Source organism: Stegostoma tigrinum, chromosome 4 (genome assembly GCF_030684315.1).
Source record: "Stegostoma tigrinum isolate sSteTig4 chromosome 4, sSteTig4.hap1, whole genome shotgun sequence".
NCBI lineage: Eukaryota > Metazoa > Chordata > Chondrichthyes > Orectolobiformes > Stegostomatidae > Stegostoma > Stegostoma tigrinum.
The window spans coordinates 45784242-45805334 of record NC_081357.1 but is presented as its reverse complement, the minus strand read 5'-3'; the positions used below and the strand labels follow the sequence as shown (position 1 = coordinate 45805334).

Here is a 21093-nt window from a genome sequence, read left to right as displayed (position 1 = left end):
TGCAACCGCAGGAAATGCTACACTTGTCCCCACACCTCCTCCCTCACCCCCATCCCAAGCCCCAAGATGACATTCCACATTAAGCAGAGGTTCACCTGCACATCTGCCAATGTGGTATACTGCATCCACTGTACCCGGTGCGGCTGCCTCTACATTGGGGAAACCAAGCGGAGGCTTGGGGACCGCTTTGCAGAACACCTCCGCTCAGTTCGCAACAAACAACTGCACCTCCCAGTCGCAAACCATTTCCACTCCCCCTCCCATTCTCTTGATGACATGTCCATCATGGGCCTCCTGCACTGCCACAATGATGCCACCCGAAGGTTGCAGGAACAGCAACTCATATTCCGCCTGGGAACCCTGCAGCCATATGGTATCAATGTGGACTTCACCAGTTTCAAAATCTCCCCTTCCCCTACTGCATCCCTAAACCAGCCCAGTTCATCCCCTCCCCCCACTGCACCACACAACCAGCCCAGCTCTTCCCCCCCCACCCACTGCATCCCAAAACCAGTCCAACCTGTCTCTGCCTCCCTAACCGGTTCTTCCTCTCACCCATCCCTTCCTCGCACCCCCAGCTATCTACTAACCTCATCCCACCTCCTTGACCTGTCCGTCTTCCCTGGACTGACCTATCCCCTTCCTACCTCCCCACCTACACTCTCTCCACCTATCTTCTTTACTCTCCATCTTCGGTCCGCCTCCCCCTCTCTCCCTATTTATTCCAGTTCCCTCCCCCCATCCCCCTCTCTGATGAAGGGTCTAGGCCCGAAACGTCAGCTTTTGTGCTCCTGAGATGCTGCTTGGCCTGCTGTGTTCATCCAGCCTCACATTTTATTATGTTGCTGTGGAAGTTGAAAATGTTGGAAACCTTCAGCAGAACTGGCAGTATCTGAGAAGGGAATAACAGTTATTGCTTGAAGCCTGTGGCTGTTGATCAGACCTGAAAAAAAATTGGAGAATAGCAGGTTTAATGTAAGGCAGAGAGACAGCATGTGAGAAAACAACACAATAATAAAATATCCTAATGTGCTTAACAGCAGCATTAAAAAAAATGTATGATACCAAGCGACATATGAAGATTTCAGGTCAGATGCCTGAAAACTTAAGTCAGTGAGGCAGAAGCTTAAGAGTATCTTTGAAAGATACAAGGCAGAGAGATGGAGAGAAATAGGAATGGAGTTTCAGAGCTTGAGCCTAGGCAGTTGAAGATATGGCTACAAACAGGGAAGCAACTATAATTGGGAGGTTGCAAGAATCCAAAATTACACGAGTACAGATATCCTACAAATACAGAGATGGGACTGGTGAGGTCATGCAAGGAATTGAAAATGAGCACAAGAATTATAAAATCAAGACTTTGTACATCAGTCAAAGTAGACACAGTAATGTTAGGGGCCCAGAACTTGCCACAATTGAGACAGCTCCACTCGGTCTAAGTGTACAACTGAACCTCTGGGTTACTTTTCATTTTAACCCTCCGTCCCACTCCCACTCAGACCGTTCTGACCCTAGCCTCCTACACAGTTTGAATGAACCTCCACAAAAGTTCAAGATTCGGCACCTCGTTTTTCAAGGAGACATTTTTACTGCCTTGCAAAGTCAATATTGAGTTCAGTAATATCAGATCGCAACACCTACCCCTGCAATTTTGATTTTCGTTTGTGTTTGTATTTTATTTTGCTTTGCTTTTGAATGTCAGCTGTTGGTAATGATCATGCTCTTTCTACTGAAATCTCATCTGGACCCATCTTTCCTTTCCTTATCCTATTAACATACACTTTTGCTTTGTATTATCATATCTTCTGTCATTTTTATTTTTCCTGCCTTTCACGGCTATTGCGCACCATTTTTTTCATTCTGTATTTTGCCCTTTCATGTCTGTGTACTCGTATAAAACTTGTTTATCTCTAACCTTTTCTAGTTTTGTTGAAAGGCCAAAAACAACAAATCATAATTTTTTTTGCCAAATCTGCTGATTATTTTGAGTACTTTAATGTTGACAACTTAGTTGCCATTTTGTTGAGATAAGCTTGTGAATAGATATCAAGGCCATCACAAAACACCTTCAGTCATTGCTGTTGTTTCACAAAACCCATACATTTCCACTACTTTGACATTGCCCAACTCTGCTGTAGCTGATACCTTTATCTATGCGTTCGTTAGCTTTTAGACTCAACTATTCTGTTGCAGTTTTTATTCTCTATAAGCTTGAGGTTACCCAGAATTCTTATTTGTACCCAACCAGAATTCTAATTTTGCACCAAGTCCCATTCACCCCTCACCACTGCTGTTGTAGATTGCCTTCTGAGTAGGTTATGCTTAGTTTAAAAAATTATTGTTATTTTTGAATCCTTCCACGGCTTCGGCCCTCACTATCTCTTTAGCACCTTCAGGTCCTGCAAGCTTTCAAGATGTCTGCAGTTCTAGAATTATAGACTTAGATAATGGAAAGTGTTTTTAAGACTGTGCAAAAGACAGGCAGTCACTGTTTCCATTGAATTTTATACCGTCCACTGTGCTTGAAGCATTGTAACAAAGTACATTGAGATTGGAACAATCGGAAGACTGAGTCAGGGTGAAGAGGCATCAGATCTTATGTCAATCTTTCTGCTAGCCTACACTGAAGATATTGTTTTATGAAAACCCTGTTGTTTGATTTGTGTATCTCAGAGAGTTCTGAAGAAGGGCACCAGACCCAAAACATTTAATTCTGATTTCTCTTCACAGATACTGCCAGATCTAATGAGTTTTTCCAGCAACTTCTGTTTTTGTGCCACATTTTATTAAATTTTCATATTCATGGTATGTCTACATTGCCAGCTAGGCTAATGTTTCTTCACCATCTGTACTTGTCCTTGATATCATTACATTATCCAATAATAAAAAGTTATGTTTCTTGGAAAACATAGCCTTATTTTCATCTGTGTTCCAGTTAAGCTAAGTATCATCGCCTTTACATATTCTGCAGTTAATGAGCCACGGCCTAGACTACATGACCACAGTATCAGCGGGAGCAGTGTGCAAGAGGTGACCAGTGGCCTGAGTGCAAGTGGAAGCAACCTAGACAGAGTGGGTGTCAAATTAGAAAATGATCAATCAGCAAGCACTGTTGCATTAGCAGGAAGTATGCTGAGTGCAGAACAGGATTCTTCAAACAGGTGAATGCATACTAAAGAATATTTTTATGAATTGACTTGGGTAAATTGCACTAATCGTAATCTTCTGTTGAGTCAGGAAGCAGAAATAGCATTTAATGGCATTAATCTAAACATGGATTGTGTGAATTTTTCTTAATCATTACTTTTATGAACTGCAAGACAGATTGTATGAAATGTTTTATTTGAATAAACTGGACCAGAGCTCTGCCAAAGCTATCCAACCCATTACAGTTAGAATCGGAGAACAAGAGAAAGAGGTTACTTCACTCCTATATTTATCTTTGTTTATTCTTCCATCAGACAACGGGTATCACTAGTAAGGCCAGAGTTTATTGCCCATCCCTAATTGCCCTTGAACAGAATGGCTTGCCAGGCCAGTTCAGAAAGTGGTTAAGAATTAAGCACATTGTTTTGGGTCTGGTTTGATACGTAGACCAGACTCGGTGAGGATCACAGATTCCTTCTTTAAAGGACCATAGTGAACAAGATGGATTTTTATTAGAATTGACAATAATTCGGTGGTCACAATTACAGAGAATAGGTTTAAATCAGGTTTTTTCATGGATTCAAATCCCAAAAGTTAAATTCAATGTCCCCAGGAGACTAACCTGGGCCTCTTGATTACAAATGCAGTGACATTTCCACTGTGCCATCGATCTTTCTTTTCATAACATAAAACAAATGCTAGAGATATGCAACATGCCTGCCAGTATACTTTTTGTCCAGAATCATCACCAAGTCTGACTGTTTTCCTTTAATTTCCTTTTCCAAATGTTTATTGACCTAATGTATCCTGTCAGCATTTTCTGTTTTTATATTCAAATTTACAGCATCTGTACATTTTTAATCCATTGCTCTTAGCTTCTCTGTGAGTATTTGTATTTCATGATACAACAATGCATTGTGGTTTTGAAAACTTACAAAATGCTGCTTTTGTTTTAGGGAAGGAAAGAACATAGAGGTCCACGTGGATATTGAAACAGAACCTGGTGGTGCAAAAGATCGGAGTAGTAGTAGCTACTTGTCAGTTCACAGTTTGTCTATGGAGTCACCAAACTGCTCAAGAGAACTATTGTGTGGCACTAGTCCAAATACCGAACGGATTTCCATTCAGACTTGTGTGTGAAAAGAATTTAAAACTTTTCATTTTTAAATGTGGTAGTTTCTAACCCCCCATAAATCAAAGTTTAAATGGAACAAATATGCAGAATGTGGAATTTCTGAGTTTTTACAGCTGTAAACGCTGATAGCATCTCAACACAACTACGCCCATCTGCCTGCATAAAGTTTGATCTTCCTTATTTTAGAATTTTTAGTTTTCCTTTCATTAAAATAAATTCTTAAATTTTAATACTGTTTATCTGATTTTTGCCTGAAAGTTTACAGACTTTCCAACCCACAGGATTCCCAGAAATTTTGAAGCTTTTGTCCTGCCTGTTGCACTTTGATGTTTACACCACTTTCAGCTGCATTAGCGGTGTCATAGAGTGTGATTTCTACTGTTTACCACCATCTCCACTCTATTAAAATGTTGATTATTCGTCTAACCCAAGTACGATTAAGAATTTAAAGTATATAAAGGTAAGAAACTCTTGTATAGATTTAATTTAAAATGATTTTGCACTCCACTAAAACAGCAAATTTATATAATGAAGCACTTGTTGGCTGATATTGGAAATACTAATAACTAGAATTGATCAGCTCTAACTGTTAAAACCTTGAGCCTTTTTTCCCTTTCTCTTCATCCTTGTACTTAGAGCATTCCTTTTCCTTGTGTCTTTTTTAAAAATTTGATGGATTCCTTAAAGAGAAACAGGAGTTCCTAGGAGCCATCAAAAATGAAAACCCTATTATCGTAGGATTTCAGTTTCACCCTGCCTCCCCTAACAGAATATTAGTGGTGTCATTGCAACTGGTCGCTTTGATTTAGACATTAACAAGGTGGTTGATGGAAAGGGAGACTTTCTCACTCTTTTCTTTCATTTGGCAGTTTTAATCGAAAATATGATGCCCACTTCACCATGTTAACATAATTGATTCAATACTGCTTAAGATAAAATACTTATGAATTCAATCTGTATGTTTATACTGAATGGAAAATTAAAACTGTAATTTTGACAGACACTGTACAGGATTTGACTGAAGATGTGCAGTCAGAGAATTAAAATCCTGACTATGCTTCAAACAGCAATTTTTTTCAGCTGTATGAGTAAATATAATGGTGTTTATCTGATGTACGCACACGAGCTGTTTCTACTCCTTCGCACCTCATCCTCTGTTTCTCTGCCTGCCCTGCCATTTTTCTGCTCCCACTCTGTATCTCTGCCCCTCATTTCATGCAGACTCTCCGAATCTTAGGCTGAAACCCATTAGAAACAACTATTTTTGGTCCATTACACTGCCTCCTGGGGATGTTCAGTTTGCACCAGGTGTTGTAGCGAGCAATTAGCATTACTCCCACTGAATTAAGGGTGCTAAAATTCAGCTGTTTTCTTCACACAGGCACACATGTCTATCTCATATTATTTGCAATTTGCAGTTGCTGAATGTTTTTAGTTTGGACACTACTTAAGTAAGGATCACAATTAGGTCAGATGCTTTATGTTTATGTTCATAATGCATTCCCCGAGTTAGTGATGTAAACTCTTATGTCTATTACTACTTGACTTCCTGATGTATCCCTACTGAGAATAAACAAGATTTTCAATCCCCTTTGACCAAAGTTTAAAACTCACCTGTTTGGAGACAAATCATTTTTCCAAACACACTACTTTTCCTAAACTAAACATTGCCCATTTTGCCAACAACAAATGTTCTTCCCTTCATTAAAAAAATGGAAAAACATTGTCAACACTTTTCAGAAACATTATTTGTTTAAAAACAGAGTTTATTGATGTAAAAACTCAGGCTTAAAATTTCAGTAAATAATTTCTAGAGTCTGTGACGTTTTGCTGATATTGACCACTGGAGGGGGTGGTTTTCATTTAAGTACAAGAATACTTGAGCTGTCAAAGTAACAAGTGATTTTCTGATTTTCTTCAGGATTGATTGTGTCACCTTCTGATTGTGGCTCTGTGAAAATCCACCAGAAGACACTTTAACTCCTGAGCTCAATTTCAAACCATGACAACAGCATGCTGGCTTTTCCATTCTGATACTGTGTTGTGAAATTTGTCTTCTGTGTGCAATGAGAAAGAGACTAAACACAAACATGCATTTTCACTACTGTCTGACTCTGGAATTGTATGACCAGTGAAAGTTTTTTTTTGCCTATTTTAAAGGCCAACTTGCTGGAAAGTATTGCTACTACATAACCAGGAATACCTGTTAAATACAGAACCGGAGTTGGCACAGCCTTTCCATAACGTGTCAGGTTCCATTCCTCTGTAGATCCAGAGACCTCAAAGTGCCAGGAATATTCATTTTGGTATCTGGAATTCTTGTAGAGAAGCTGAATGGAATCAACTTTAAAAAGACATAAGTCGTTAGAAAAATGTATGGCAATTAAATTGAAAGCTTCAAAATGCTCAGCACAAAACATTAATCTGTAAGAGTTTGGTACAGCATGTTTAAAATCTCAAATGTGCATAATAACAGCAAATAAGTTACTGGGTGGTGGTGTTGAATTAAATGTGGTCAGTTTTAACTTGATATCAGCTCAAAAATATTATTCATGTGGCCAATGTTGATTATGGTCCCCTGATGATCATTGTATGACAATTGGCACATTTACAGTCTCTGTACTCTAAATTGTAAAACTTATTGCTGCAGAACATTTTGAGCAAGTCTCATTACAGTCCGGGACACACTATTCTATTACCATGTTGGATTGTGCATTACAGATTGACTTGTTCCATCTTCAAGAAGCTATTTCCATATCTTGAAGGGGCATCCCTTCATTAAAAGGGCACCATGTGTTCATGTTGCTAGTATCATACAAAGAAGGCAATTTTTTACCATTTCCATAGCATTGCTTATTTCAAAAACAATCTTTTTAAAAACATGAATAATGAATTACAGTGCTCCGCATACAATGATGTAAACTGTACATTGTTTCATGCACTAGCATCTGAAACACTTCTAGTTTAGTCTGTGAAGATTATGTTTGGTCCACTGTGTGTTACTTCAAAGTTGCAAAAGTGGATGGTAAATCCCGGAAAAAAAAGTGTACTTTTTTTATTTGAGGAAGTCTTGCATTGGATGTGATTTAATACTCATTTTTGGTCACCATTTAAAAGTCACTAAGTGAATATTTTGCAATATTTTAAGTGTTTTGCAAGTTGTTTGTCAAGGGATGCTCCACACAAAATATATGATTTGCTTAAATTTGGTTCATGCCTATTAAACAGAAGCCAAATTTTAATAACATATATAGTCACCAATCATTATAACTTCTGCTTCGCTGTGGTAGTAACATAACCAATAAGACCATAAGGTAAAAGAGCAGAAGCAGGCCATACAACCTATCGATGATAATAAAATGTGAGGCTGGATGAACACAGCAGGCCAAGCAGCATCTCAGGAGCACAAAAGCTGACGTTTCGGGCCTAGACCCTTCATCAGAGAGGGGGATGGGGGGAGGGAACTGGAATAAATAGGGAGAGAGGGGGAGGCGGACCGAAGATGGAGAGTAAAGAAGATAGGTGGAGAGGGTGTAGGTGGGGAGGTAGGGAGGGGATAGGTCAGTCCAGGGAAGACGGACAGGTCAAGGAGGTGGGATGAGGTTAGTAGGTAGCTGGGGGTGCGGCTTGGGGTGGGAGGAAGGGATGGGTGAGAGGAAGAACCGGTTAGGGAGGCAGAGACAGGTTGGACTGGTTTTGGGATGCAGTGGGTGGGGGGGAAGAGCTGGGCTGGTTGTGTGGTGCAGTGGGGGGAGGGGATGAACTGGGCTGGTTGATCAATGAGATCAAGTCCTCAACCTCTCTTTCCTGCCTTATCCCAATGGCCTTCGCATATGTGCGTGTTAATAAGGCAGCTAAGACATTAAAATAATTTGCCATTAAACCTGATTTAATAATTGTAAGCTGCTCCGGAACATATGTTATTATAATATAAGAACTGTATGTACCTGTACTTCTCTAGTTTGCACACTGCTGAGTGGTGGATGCAATCATAATGGGGTTGTGCAGTTATAATATGACACAGATTGTGTTACATCTAAAATACAAAATGGAAATGCCTTTAATGTAAACAAGCTTGAGTGAGAAAAGTTTTCAATGCATACTTTTCACAACTCAAATAATACGCTGACTTTGTTCTGCTGAGGGCTACAAAGTTAGTATTTTAATGCCCTATAGTCTTTAATTGATGAGTCTGCAATGAATTCAGACAAAAATGTGTTCAGTATTCTACGCGATGCCTCCATCTAGAAACAAGTATAACTGTGTTAATAATCAATGAATTCACATCTCTTAAGGAGTTGTTCTAAAATCCATCTTTGAAGGATCGTCTGTTTTTGTTGAACTGTACAGAATTAGAAGTTTCAGTGTTCAGTTTCTGTCTAGATGCAGCAAACCTTCAACTTGCTGGAACATATTGTTCCAAAATTCTAAGTAGAAATCTCTGGGGCACTGGCAAAATTTGGATTAAAATCTAAACAAATCTATTTCTGATCTGAAGATATTTGATTTTACTACCTGTAGTTTAAAGGAAGATGTAGCTACTGAGTCATCCCTTCTGCTGAAATCATGTGCACACAAAACACATGTCACTTATTTACAGTAAATTAGTTCTTCACCCTTAAGTTTGTTAGATTTTTCTTGTCTAGAGCATTAATGAAATCTATCTAATAAGATAATGTCTGTCTGTGAATATTAAGTTGTTGGTTCTAATTTTTAAATATTTTGTCTGACTTTTAATGATTTTAGACGTTGTGTCATCAACAGCAAGTTTCTTTTTCAAACCGGGAAACATAACTTCTATTCACCTCAACAGGTCTTCTTTTCAAACTTGATACATGCATTTTTATTTTTATAATTCTGTTTCAGATTTTAACTTGAGGGCTGCTTTTACACACACTGTGTATTTTCTCTGAGGACAGACATGATAGAATTTTTTGAACACCCATGGTTAAAGATCTCTTGTTATTTTTTATCATTAATAAACACCTTGATTTCAACATTGTTACCTCTCATTCTTTTGAAACCTGAAAATTAAACAGCTGTGTGAACTCCTGTAACTTGAAAAAAGATTACAATTTTTGGGAGTTTGAACTTTTTTTTGCATGGAATTAGGTGAGACAGCTTGGTTCACCATTCAATCAGATCCTAGTTGATCTGTACATCAAATCTATTAACCACAAACATATCCACAGATACTCCAGACTAATAAAACTCCATCAATCTGAGTCTTAAATTTCAATTAATTCTGCGTCCAGTGACTCTCATGGAAGAAATTCTAGATTTCCACCATCCTTTATATGGAAAGGTGCTTTCACATTCCATTTCTGAATGATTATCTCTGTTGTAAGATTCTGCTTCCTTGTCCTGAATACCATCCTACTCAATCCAATTCACTTGTCGTAATTATCTAAACTTGATTAACGTTTGCCCTTCTAAAATCAAGGGAATCTCTGCTTTGGTGTAGAGAATTTTCTCACCTTCTGCTAAACGTGAAAGCTATTTTAACTGAAGTAAAGACGGGATTATTTTATTATAAAACTGAATGCAGAAAGAAGCAGGATTAAGTGGGATGAAGCGCACAGGAGCGAAATCTAGTCATCTTTCTGGATGAATGAATTAAAGTAGGCTGAACAATCTACCCTGTCTTTAAGTATCATCTGGAATAATTCAGAGCCAAAGTATGAGTACATGTAAAATCTTAAGTTTGGTATGAATCACATTTTGCTTATTGATCATAAACACAAGCTAAACTATATATTTTGAATGTACATTGAAGCTGCGCCTCAAGTTTTCATCTGGAAGTTTGTTTTATCTAGATATTTTCAACAAGGATTATTTAGAGCAGTCCTAACCTGCATTAACAAAATATGCAAACAGACTTTTTCAGACTTTATCCATATACAAGATTTCTTCCCTTCCTTTTGACTTTTGTTCCTTCTTAGAAGTTATTCAGGTGAGCGGAAAAAAAGAGGGTACTTTTACAACACCATAGTGGCTTATGTCCTCCATGGCTTTTTCTTCGCATTTTTAAGCTACATTTTACAATTATTTTGTACTTTATATTTTTGATTACATGTTTTCATTTATATGAATGTATTTACTTAATCAAGCCCTTCAAGTACTGTGCCGTGTGTGCTAATATCACAAGTACTTCCAAATGTACTAATACTGGTGACGTGCTAGTACAATTGTGCAGACTCTTATTCTGTCATAGTATCTCTTACTTGAATCTATTTTGTTGCTTGCATAAATAATATTTTAGATTGCAGTGATGTTTGCATGTGTGTCTTTTCTGCACATTACCATGTAATTCTTATTAAATAATTTGCCAACTCATTTAATCAAGTTCTTAAAATATTTTTTATTTAAGTTTTTTTTATTCATTCATGGGATGCAGGTGTTTCTGGCAAAGTTGGCATTTATTTTGCATCCCTAGTTGTTCTTGGGGAAAATACTCGTGACCCACTGCCTTGACAGCTGCGGGCCATGAGTTACAGCAAGTAAGTTTAAGAATGTTGACCCAGTAACGGTAAAGGATCAGTGAGATAGTTGCAAATTCGATTAGTGTGCCTTGAAGGGGAAGGTGCCGGTAATTGGGTTCCCATTCATCTGCTGCCCTTGTTCTTCCGGATGATAGAGGCAGCAAGTTTGGAAGGTGCTGTTGGAAGAGTCTTTACAAGTACATTTTGTCAATGACACATACTGCAGCCAAGCTGTTCCAATGAGGGAATGAATATTTAAGTTGGCTGATGGTGAATCATATTAAATTTCTTGAACGTAGTTGGAAGATGAAACAGTCCAGGCAAATGGGGAGTATTCCATCATATTCCTGATCAGCTTCTTGTAGATAGTAAAAAGGCCTTAGGAAATCAAGACATAAGTTACTGCAGAATTCCCCACCTTTGACTTAATTTTGTAGCCATAGTATTTTTGTGGCTGGTCCAGTTGGGTTTTGGTTCAAAGATTTGTAAGTTTCCTTTTTTGTCTTTCTAAATTTGAGTCAGATACTTCAGAGATTTTTAAGCAACTCTTGGATAGGCACATGGAAGATAGTAAAATGTAGGGTATGCAGGGTACATTGATCTTAGTAGGATAATAGGTCGACACAACATCGTGGGCCAAAGGGCCTGCACTGTGCTGTTCTGTTCTATGTTCTTTTATTGGGGTTTTTCTGCAAATGTCGATCTGTGTAAAAATGACCCTTTGAAAATTAACGTTTAATTGCACTTTATATTTTTTCAATTTTATTCATTAAAGGAAAAAAGTCCAAATACAACAATAGTAAATGCTTGTATTTTTATTGATGTACAATTGGAAAAGGCAAATTAAAAATGTTATTTAATAACTCCAGATTGTAAAGTTGGATTCTTTTTCTTGGTTCTCCTGAAGTTGCAGCATAACACTACAGTTTAGGCATACATTTAAGACTGCTACCATTCAGCATTAGTTTTTATAAAGCAAAGTGCATCTGGTGATTAGAAAATATGGGGCTTAACTATCGATTTAAATTCAGAAGGGCACTTTTGTAAAGAGTACAATAGGCCTTCAAATATAAATAGCTGCAGCTGGTTTTCTAGAATTATTTTGATGTAATTATATACTTGTGAGCCCAAGTATGTGCCTGTGATGGTGTGCTTTGCTTCTTCACTTGTAAGGAGTAATATTGATCGAAAGTGGCTCAGACATGGGGCAAGTTCGAAGGACCAGTGCCTCACCATAGCGTAAGCACATCAGAACATGGAGTCTGTTGAATTGCTGTTGCTTAGAACCACATCCTTTCCAGTCAGACATCAATTGGAATTTAGTCACAGCTGTGTGAGACATCACGACAAGCTGTTAACAGAACTTTCCAGTGTGCTTCCCTTTGATGCTGTACTTGGCTTGTTGCTGATGGGTCATGCCTTGGCACCACCACAAATCTGAATTAGCAAAAGAACATGGAACTGCGAAATGAAAGAGACCCTGTTATGATTAACCCATGACATTTCTCAGTAATTATTGAGACCTAACTGTCAGCTGCCTTCAGTGGTGCGGTTATCTCAAAAAGCAGTATAGGTATTGTGGATGTTATGGACAACGTCTTAATGTTCAGTGATGCTTTTTCCAATATGTTGACTCATGGACAGCAATCCAGATTTGTTTTCTTATTAGTAAATAAATCTGTAGTTGGTGTGTAATAGTACCATATGTGTGCAGTTTGACCATTTTGTCTATCTACTAACTGGTAAAGTTAAAAGAAGAGCTTTTTTATTATTATCTATCCTTTACTTCCTTGATTAACTATTAATTATCTGCATTAGTTGTGTTTGGTAGACAGTCCATGAGCAATGAATGCTGTCAAGACAGTGAAAGGATGATTGGATTAGAAACAAATCCTCAGTGACTAATCATGTTGTAAGCAGGTATCTAACAAGGGGAGTCATCAACTTCTCTGATCCAGGGAAAATGGCATGTATATCATCATATTCTTGACTTGCGCCTTGTAGATGTTGGATAGGCTTTGGAAAGTCAGGAGGTAAGTTACTTGCCACAGTATTCCGAACCTCTGACCATCTCTCTATTCACTGTGTTTATTTGGAAAATAGTTGATTTTTCTTGTCAAAGGGAGCCCGCAAGATGTTGATTGTGGGGGATTTCAATGACGGTAACACCAGTGAATGTCAAGGGTCAGTGATTAGATTGCCTGTTATTGGAGATGGCCATTGCCTGGCATTTGTGTGACGCAAATGTTACTTGCCACTTGTCAGTTCAAGCCCGGTTTTTGTCCAGATCTTATTGCATTTGAACATGGACTGCTCCAATATCTGAAAAGTCACGGATAGTGCTAAACATTGTGCAATTATCAGCAAACATCCCCACTTCTGACCTTATGATGGAGGGTACATCATTGATCAAGCAGCAGAAGATTGTTGTCCCTAGGACACTACCCTGAGGAACTCTTGTACAGCAGCAGAGATAACTGTGATTTTGGGGATCAGTCATCTTCCTATACACCAGGTATGACCCAAATCAATGAAGAGTTTGACCCCTGATTCCCATCAACTATTGCCATTTGCTAACATGTCATCCTACTTCTTTTGATTTGGTTTACTCAAGAAAATGGGTATAACACTAATAACATCAAGCAGTCATACATGTCGCAATGGTCAAAATTTGGCCCTGCCTTGTATTGTTCTGGACTGTGGTTAGGCAATCAAGGGAAAGCCCCAAACTGAAACAATGATGTGCCATAAGCAAAAAAAAATCAACCAATTTGTCCTGGTGTGGTATGCAGCATAGAATCAATGACACTAACTAATTCCACCAGTTACATCACAGAAGTGAGAATGAGGGCTGATTTTCGCCCCCAAACCCCACTCAGGCTAATCTGTTTCGAACCTGAGCTGTGGAAAATGGAAAGATGCGGACATGCTTTTCTTTGCTGGAGCATGAAAAGTTAATTCCTTAGCGGTCTTGGGCCATGAAACAAAAACACAGAGCAGGGGAGCGTTTGGTTGACTGGAGGTTTGGAAAAATACTATCCACTCTCCTTTTAGAAGAGAAGGACACTTTCCTAAGGATGAAAAAATACTAATGACTAACTCAAAATATTTGGCTTGCTTATAAAATATGGGAAAGTGAGAGGTTATGCACTTTGTTCAGAAAAATAGAGGTACAGACTATTTTCTAAATGGGGAAAATGCTTCAGAAATTTGAAGCACAAAGGGACTCAGAAGTCCTAGTTCAGGATTCTCTCAGGGCTGGCATGCAGGTTCTGAGATTAATTAGAAAGGCAAATGCAGTGTTAGCTGGGGGACTAGAATATAAGGCTCTGGTCAGACCACAATTGAAATATTGTGAGCAGTTTTGGGTCCTGTCTCAAAGGTAGGATGTGCTGGCATTGGAGGGGAGAATGATCTGGGGATGAACAGCTTGTCTTGTGAAGACTCTGGGACTGAAATGGAGTTTAAAAGGATGAGGGGTGATCTCACTGAAACTTGCAGAATACAGATAGGCCTGGGAAAAGTGGAGGTGGAGATGATGCTTCCACTACTAGATGACAGTAGGACCTGAGGGCACAGCCTCACAGTGAAGGGATGATTTTTTAGAACTGAAATGAAGAATTTTTATCAGCTAGAGGCTGGTGAATCTTGGAAATTATTGCTGCAGAAGGCAGCGAAGGACAAGTTTATTAAGTGTCTTTAAGACAGATTTTTGATTAGTAAGGGATCCAAGGTTGCAGGAAGAAGACAGGAGAATGAAGGTGGAAAACCTATTTGCCATGATTGAATGGCAGGGCAGACTTGATGGGCTGAATTGTTTCATTCTATTCTGATATATTGTCATCTTATGGTATAGGATAGAGTATATCATCTCAAATTCAAGTTCAACTAATTAATATAGTCACTTAATGAAAGTTTGAAATTGTAAGTTATCCTTAATTTCATGGCACTATTACTATACTTGATTATCATTAGTGAACCAGATGAGATTTTTATGAAACAAAGAATTGGAAATCAACAAAAATAGAAGAACTACCGTTCTGACTTGGGGTCATGAGCGTTAATTCTCTTTGTCTGTACGGATGTTGTCAGACCTAAGTTTTTTTTTTAAGTGTCCTGTTAGAGAAAGAAACCTGTGATAATGGGAACTGCAAATCCAGCCTCACATTTTATTATTAGAGAAAGAAACCTGCTGGCCTTACTTGTTCTGGCCTGCTCCCGACCCAAAAAGAAGTTGACTCATGAGTACCCTTTGAAATAACCTAAGAGCACGCAGTTCTAGACTAATTTGGAAGAGGCATAAATACTGGCCTTATTAGCAACACTCATCCAATGATTCTTTTAAAAATAAATTAACCAAGATTTTTCTGTTTTGTACACATGCTCATTTAATCATAGAATCCCTACAGTGTGGAAACAGGCCATTCAGCCCATCGAGTCCACACTGAACCTCCAAACAGCAGCCCACCTAGACCCACTCTAAACCTATAATTCTGCATTTCCCATAGCTAATCCATCTAGCCTGCACATCCCTGGACACTATAGGTAATATAGCATGGCCAGTCCACATAACCTGCATATTCTGGAACTGTGGAAGGAAACCGGAGCACCCTTTCAGCAACCCACGCAGATATGGGGGAAATGTGCAAATTCCACACACAGTTGCCCAAGAGTGGAATCAAACCCAGGTTCCTGATACTGAGAGGCAGCAGTACTAACCACTGACTGGCTATGCGCCCCTTCTACAGTAAGAGACGCTTGAAGATTTCTCCCAATTCTGTCAATTCAGCAGAAGATCTATTAAATCTGGATAAGTGGCATTTGGCTCTAAGGTTTGCTCCCTATATTTTACATAAACATAATGCATGAGATTGTCATGTGTATGTAAAACTTTGTTCATATTTTTGCATCTAAATTAGATCAACCTGTTCCAAATAGAGGAAATTTTTAAAACTAAGAACACTGACTTGAGTCATTGTTCAAAGTCCTTTCTTGCCTCTAATTGGTTCCGCTGAAGAAATTTAACTTCTCACCTAATGAGGCTGCACAGTCTGGCTTTAAAATGTGATGATGCTGTCACTTTGAAACAGTTATTTTGTCTTAGGTTTTTTTCTTGGAGGGTTTTTCAAAAGGCAGAGTTGCTAAAGTGGCTACTGGCAACAGCCTAGGTCAGAAATTTGGGAGGCCTTTAGGTTTTTGTTGAAAAAAAACTTGTAACAATGGAAGGGGAATGGCCAGTTCACTCCGATCGGGCATTCTAGTTTTTATAGCTGTAGCAGTCAGAAGTTGTTTAGGTGCCTGAAGGGTTGGAATCTTCAGCAAATAATTCCTAGCTACTACTTCCTCTGAAATTTCTCCTCTTGATGTTATTTCCTCCTGGATTGGAGATCTGTGTCTGAATTTACATTTTTGCCAAGAGGTGTGTTTATGGAATGCTACTGTATTGAAACAATTAATTGATAATAGGTACTGTACTTATTATTTAGTTAAGTCCTAAATTCCTCTGTCTTTTGTATTTTCTCTACTGTATAGTGTTTCGGTAAAGTGTGTTTAGCTTAATGTTGAGTAGTTGCAGGACATCTGGAACATGCACTTCGTATGTACCTTTAAAATAAGAAAGACTTGTACTCTGATGAAGGGTCTAGGCCCAAAACGTCAGCTTTTGTGCTCCTGAGATGCTGCTTGGCCTGCTGTGTTCATCCAGCCTCACATTTTATTATCTTGGAATTCTCCAGCATCTGCAGTTCCCATTATCTCTTGTACTCTAATCTACCTTTCTAAAATATTTTGTGTGGGCCTGGTCTGGTACATAATGAACTGGGAGCTCATCCAGGATCAAATTTTATAATTTAATTTGAATTTTTAGAATTGTTGGACTGAAAGGTAGTAAGTGTCTTTTGTTTCAGATGTTGAATTCAGTTAGGTTAAACAGGGCGTGCCTTGTGTAGTAATGGCTGTTTCAGTCACTAAGAGTTTTCTGGGAGTAGAAGAAATTACATGAGTTTCACAAAAAGTGAGCAAGGCAAAGCTGTTGGAATTGGCGATCAAGTTGGAGTTGGGTTTGCCTTGTCTGTCAGAAAGGGAAAGTAATTGCAGCAATAGCCTTGTACTTAAATTTGCTGGAAATGCCATCAGAATCTTCGGAAACAGTTCAACTTCAATTGTAGGTGAAGCGGCTTGTACCAGTGCCAGTGAAAAGGAAATAAAACTGTTTGAATTACAATTAAAAGCAGGAAAAAGAAGAAAAGCTGAAAGAGAAAAAGTTTGAACTTCAGAAGTTGGCAATTCGAGAGGAAAGCCAACTTAAAAGGGTGGAGGTGAAGGTAAAAGCTTAGTGAGGAGGGTAGTGATGACGAGCAAACCGATCATTGCCAAAGGCCTGGTGGAGATCTGCTTCAACATATCCAAGCATTGCCTAAATGTGACAAGGAGGATGTAGAAGCCTTTTTCATTTCATTTGAGAATGTGGCTAAACAAATGAAATGGCCATTGACCACGCGGGTTTGTTGATCCAAGCAAAGTTGGTAGGTAGAGCTGTGAGATATTTGCATCAGTCAGTGGAGGTATCTGGGAGTATGAGGAAGTGAAGAAAGCCATCTTAAGTGCATATGAGTTAGTGCTAGAAGCCTGCAAATGTTTCCGAGATCTAACGAGGGACTCTGGTCAATCGTATATTGAGTTTGAAAGTAATTTTAGTGGGTGGGTAAGGGCATTAAAAATAGCTTAAACTTATGATGCCGTTACAGAGACAATTATTTTGGAGGAGCTCAAATTCACATCCTGAGGTAGTGAGATCTCGTGTGGAAGAGTAGAGAGTTAAAATGGCAAGATTCGCAGCTGAAATGGCTAATGATTTATGAGTTGGTTCGTAAATCAAAGTTTGACTTCCAACATCAACTTCAATCTGTGAGGGATAGAAATTCGGAAAAAGAGGAATCCTTGGGTGGCAAATAAAAAGTAGACTTCATTCAAGATAATTTACCATAAGAGTGTAAAGGAAACCCATGAAGGCGAAAGAGAAGTAAAAATGCTTGGGTGTTTTCATTGCAATAAAGTAGGCTACATTAAGTTGCCATGGTGGTGATTTAGAAAAAGTACTGGGGAAACAGATGTAAGAAAACAGGATAAACCAGTGAGTGAACCAGTGAAGAACGTTTGTTGAAGTGATAGAAGAAAGCACAGTGGAGGCTAAAAAGCTGCACCAGAAACCATTTCATTGCGAGTGTAAAGTTTACTTGCGTATACCAGAAGGAACAGGTAAAGAAATTGCAATTTTAAGAGATACAGGAGCATATCAATCTTTGACAGTGAGAGGTGAGGCAATGTGTCTCAGAAAGACTATTGCCAAAAAAAGTGGTAATATGTGGAATTCATAGTGAGATAAGAAGTGCTGCATTATATAAAGTGAGGTTGTAGTGTCTCGGCTCTAGAAATACAATTTGTCCTTGGCAATAATATAGCTGGATTACAGGTAGGATTGTTGCTTACCGTGGTTGAAAGGCCAGTGGTAAAATGGGCACCTGAGGTATTGCAAGAAGTACATCCTGGGACTGTTTTTTTTCTGTCTCTCTGATAACAAGGTCGCAAAGCCACTGGTTAAAGCAGGAGGAAAAATCAAAGAATGAAGATAAGGAATTTGAAACAGAATTACCGGAGACCATGTTTGATCAAATAATTGGGATAAAACAAGAACAGGTGAAGGACAGAGTAATTATTTTTAGTTCAGAGAAATTAACTGAGTCACAACTGAAAATGAAAAGCTGAAGCAATTACATGGGATCTTGAAAGTGCCATCTTGCTGAGGAAATGGAGACCATCATGTAGCCAGGTGGATGAGAAATGAGCAGAAGTTCATCAAGTTGTATCACTGGTGAGTTACAGAAAAGAGATATTGCAGGTAGCACATCAATTACCAGTAGGTGGTCATTTAGGAGCAAGGAAAACTTGAGCCAAAATATAAAAACATTTCTAATGGCTTGCTGCATAAGGATGTAGTTGAATTTTGCCAGGCATGTCATGTCGAGTAATTGGAAAAGCTCAGGCAGTGATACAACCAGCACCTTTTAATACTCATTCCTGCATTTGAGGAACCTTTTATAAGGGTCTTAATTGATTGCATAGGGCTCCCATCTAAAGCAAGAAGTGGGATTAATTATTTGTTAACAATAATGGATGTGTCCACTAGATTTCCAGAGGCCATTCCATGATGTAATTTCACGGGTAAAAGGATTGTAAGAAGAGTTACTTAAATTTTTCACTTGATACTGACTACCCCACAGAGCAAGGGTCAAATTTTACATCAAAATTATTCAGGGAAGTTACAGATAGTTGAGGAATAAACTAATCAAATCCACTGCTTACCATCTAGAATTGCAGGCAGTGTTAGAATGACGGCAAAAAACTTTTAAAGACAATGTCGAGGGCTTATAGTCAAGACCTTACAGATGATTATGATAAAGGAATTCTGTTTTTATGTTTTGCAATTAGGGCTGTACCAAATTAATCTACTAAATTTAGTCTGTTTGATCTCATGCCGAAAAACTAATTCAGAAGACCACTGAAATTAATTAGGCAGAAATTGTTGAGTCAGAGTTCAGAGACCACATGTTTGGAATATGTGTCAAATTTTAGGGAAAGATTAAACAGAGCGGGTGAGTTGGCTAGACAGCATTAAAAATTAACAACACATGATGAAACAGGAAGCAGACAATAAATCATAAATTTCAAGCCCCATCCCCCATCTCCTACCTATTTGCCTCATCCTGCCCCCTTGACCTGTCCATCCTCCCTGGACTGACCTATACCCTCCCTAACTCCCCACCTACACTCACGTTTACTGGCTCCACCCCCGCCTCTTTGACCTGCCTGTCGTCTCTCCACCTATCTGTTCCTTTATCCATCTTCTATCCGCCTCCCCTTCTCTCCCTATTTATTTCAGAATCCCATTCCCCTCCACCATTTCTGAAGAAGTCTAGACCTGAAATTAGATTAGATTCCCTATCGTGTGGACACAGGCCCTTTGGCCCAACAAGCCCACACTGCCACTTGGAGCATCCCACCCAGACCCAACCCCTATAACCCACACACCCCTGAACACTACAGGCAATTTAGCATGGCCTACCCACCTAGCCTGCACATCTTTGGACTGTGGGAGGAAACCGGAGCACTCGGAGAAAACCCACGCAGACACGGGGAGAATGTGCAAACTCCGCACAGACAGTTGCCCGAGGCTGGAATTGAACCCGGGTCCCTGGTGCTGTGAGGCTGCATTGCTAACCACTGAGCCACCGTGCTCCTCTGATGCTGCTTGGCCTGCTGTGTTCATCCAGCTCTACATCTTGTTATCGCTTCTATCATAAATTTGCAATTTTGATAATGGAGCTGAAGTGTTAGTATTATTTTCAGTGAGGGTCAACATTTAAGACCATAAGACATAGGAGTAGAAGTAAGGCCATTTGGCCCATCCAGACCACTTGCCATTAAATCATGGCTGATGGGCATTTCAACTCCACTTACCCGCACTCTCCCCGTAGCTCTTAATTCCTTGTGAGATCAAGAATTTATCAATCTCTGCCTTGAAGACATTTAACGTCCCGGCCTCCACAGCGCTCCATGGCAATGAATTCCACAGGCCCAACACACTCTGGCTGAAAAAAATGTCTCCTCATTTCCGTTCTAAAATGGCCCCCTCTAATTCTAAAGCTTTGCCTATGGGTCCTAGTCTCCCTGCCTAACGGAAACAACCTCCCAGTGTCCACCCTTTCTAAGCCATGCATTATCTTGTATATGCAGGTAGGCTAGCCACTAATATTAGAAATGGGAGTAAAAGCTTCTTTCAATATATAAGAAACAAACGAGAGGCAAAAGTAAACATTGGGTCACTCCAAATTGAGGCTGGAAGACTAGTGATGGGCGATAAGGAAATAACTGATGAACTTAATAAGTACTTTGCGTCAGTCTTCAAGGTGGAAGACATGAGTAATATCCCAATAATTAAGGAGACTCAGGGGGCAGAGTTGAGTATTGCAGGCATTACGAAAGAGAAAGTGCTAGAAAAGCTAAAATGTCAAAGAATTGATAAATCTCCTGGCCCCGATGGGCTACATTCTAGACTTCTGAGGGAGGTGGCTGAGGAAATAGTGGAGACATTATCTCCCCTCAATCCTCTAAACTCTAACGAATACAATCCCAGGATCCTCAGCTGTTCATCGTACGTTGAACCTACCATTCCAGGGATCATCCATGTGACTCTCCATTGGACATGCTCCAGTGCCAGTATGTCCTTCCTGAGGTGTGGGGCCCGAAACTGGGCACAGTATTCTAAATGGG

At 39.2% G+C, this 21093-nt stretch overlaps 1 protein-coding gene across 8 annotated transcripts in view; it reads left to right on the top strand.

The window, feature by feature from the left end:
* The window catches only part of si:ch211-278j3.3 (E3 ubiquitin-protein ligase RNF19A), an 81197-nt gene extending 73450 nt beyond the window's left edge, over positions 1–7747 (top strand). For 5 of the 8 annotated variants that reach the window (XM_059645316.1, XM_048530248.2, XM_059645315.1 and 2 more), the window contains 2 exons: positions 2972–3161; positions 4104–7747. In XM_059645316.1, the coding sequence (XP_059501299.1) occupies positions 2972–3161; positions 4104–4287 (374 nt within the window). In that variant the 3' untranslated portion in view covers positions 4288–7747. The remainder of the gene's footprint in view (positions 1–2971; positions 3162–4103) is intronic. The other 3 variants (XR_009445678.1, XM_059645318.1, XM_059645317.1) reach the window with 3 other exon arrangements.
* Positions 7748–21093: the final 13346 nt, after the last annotated feature.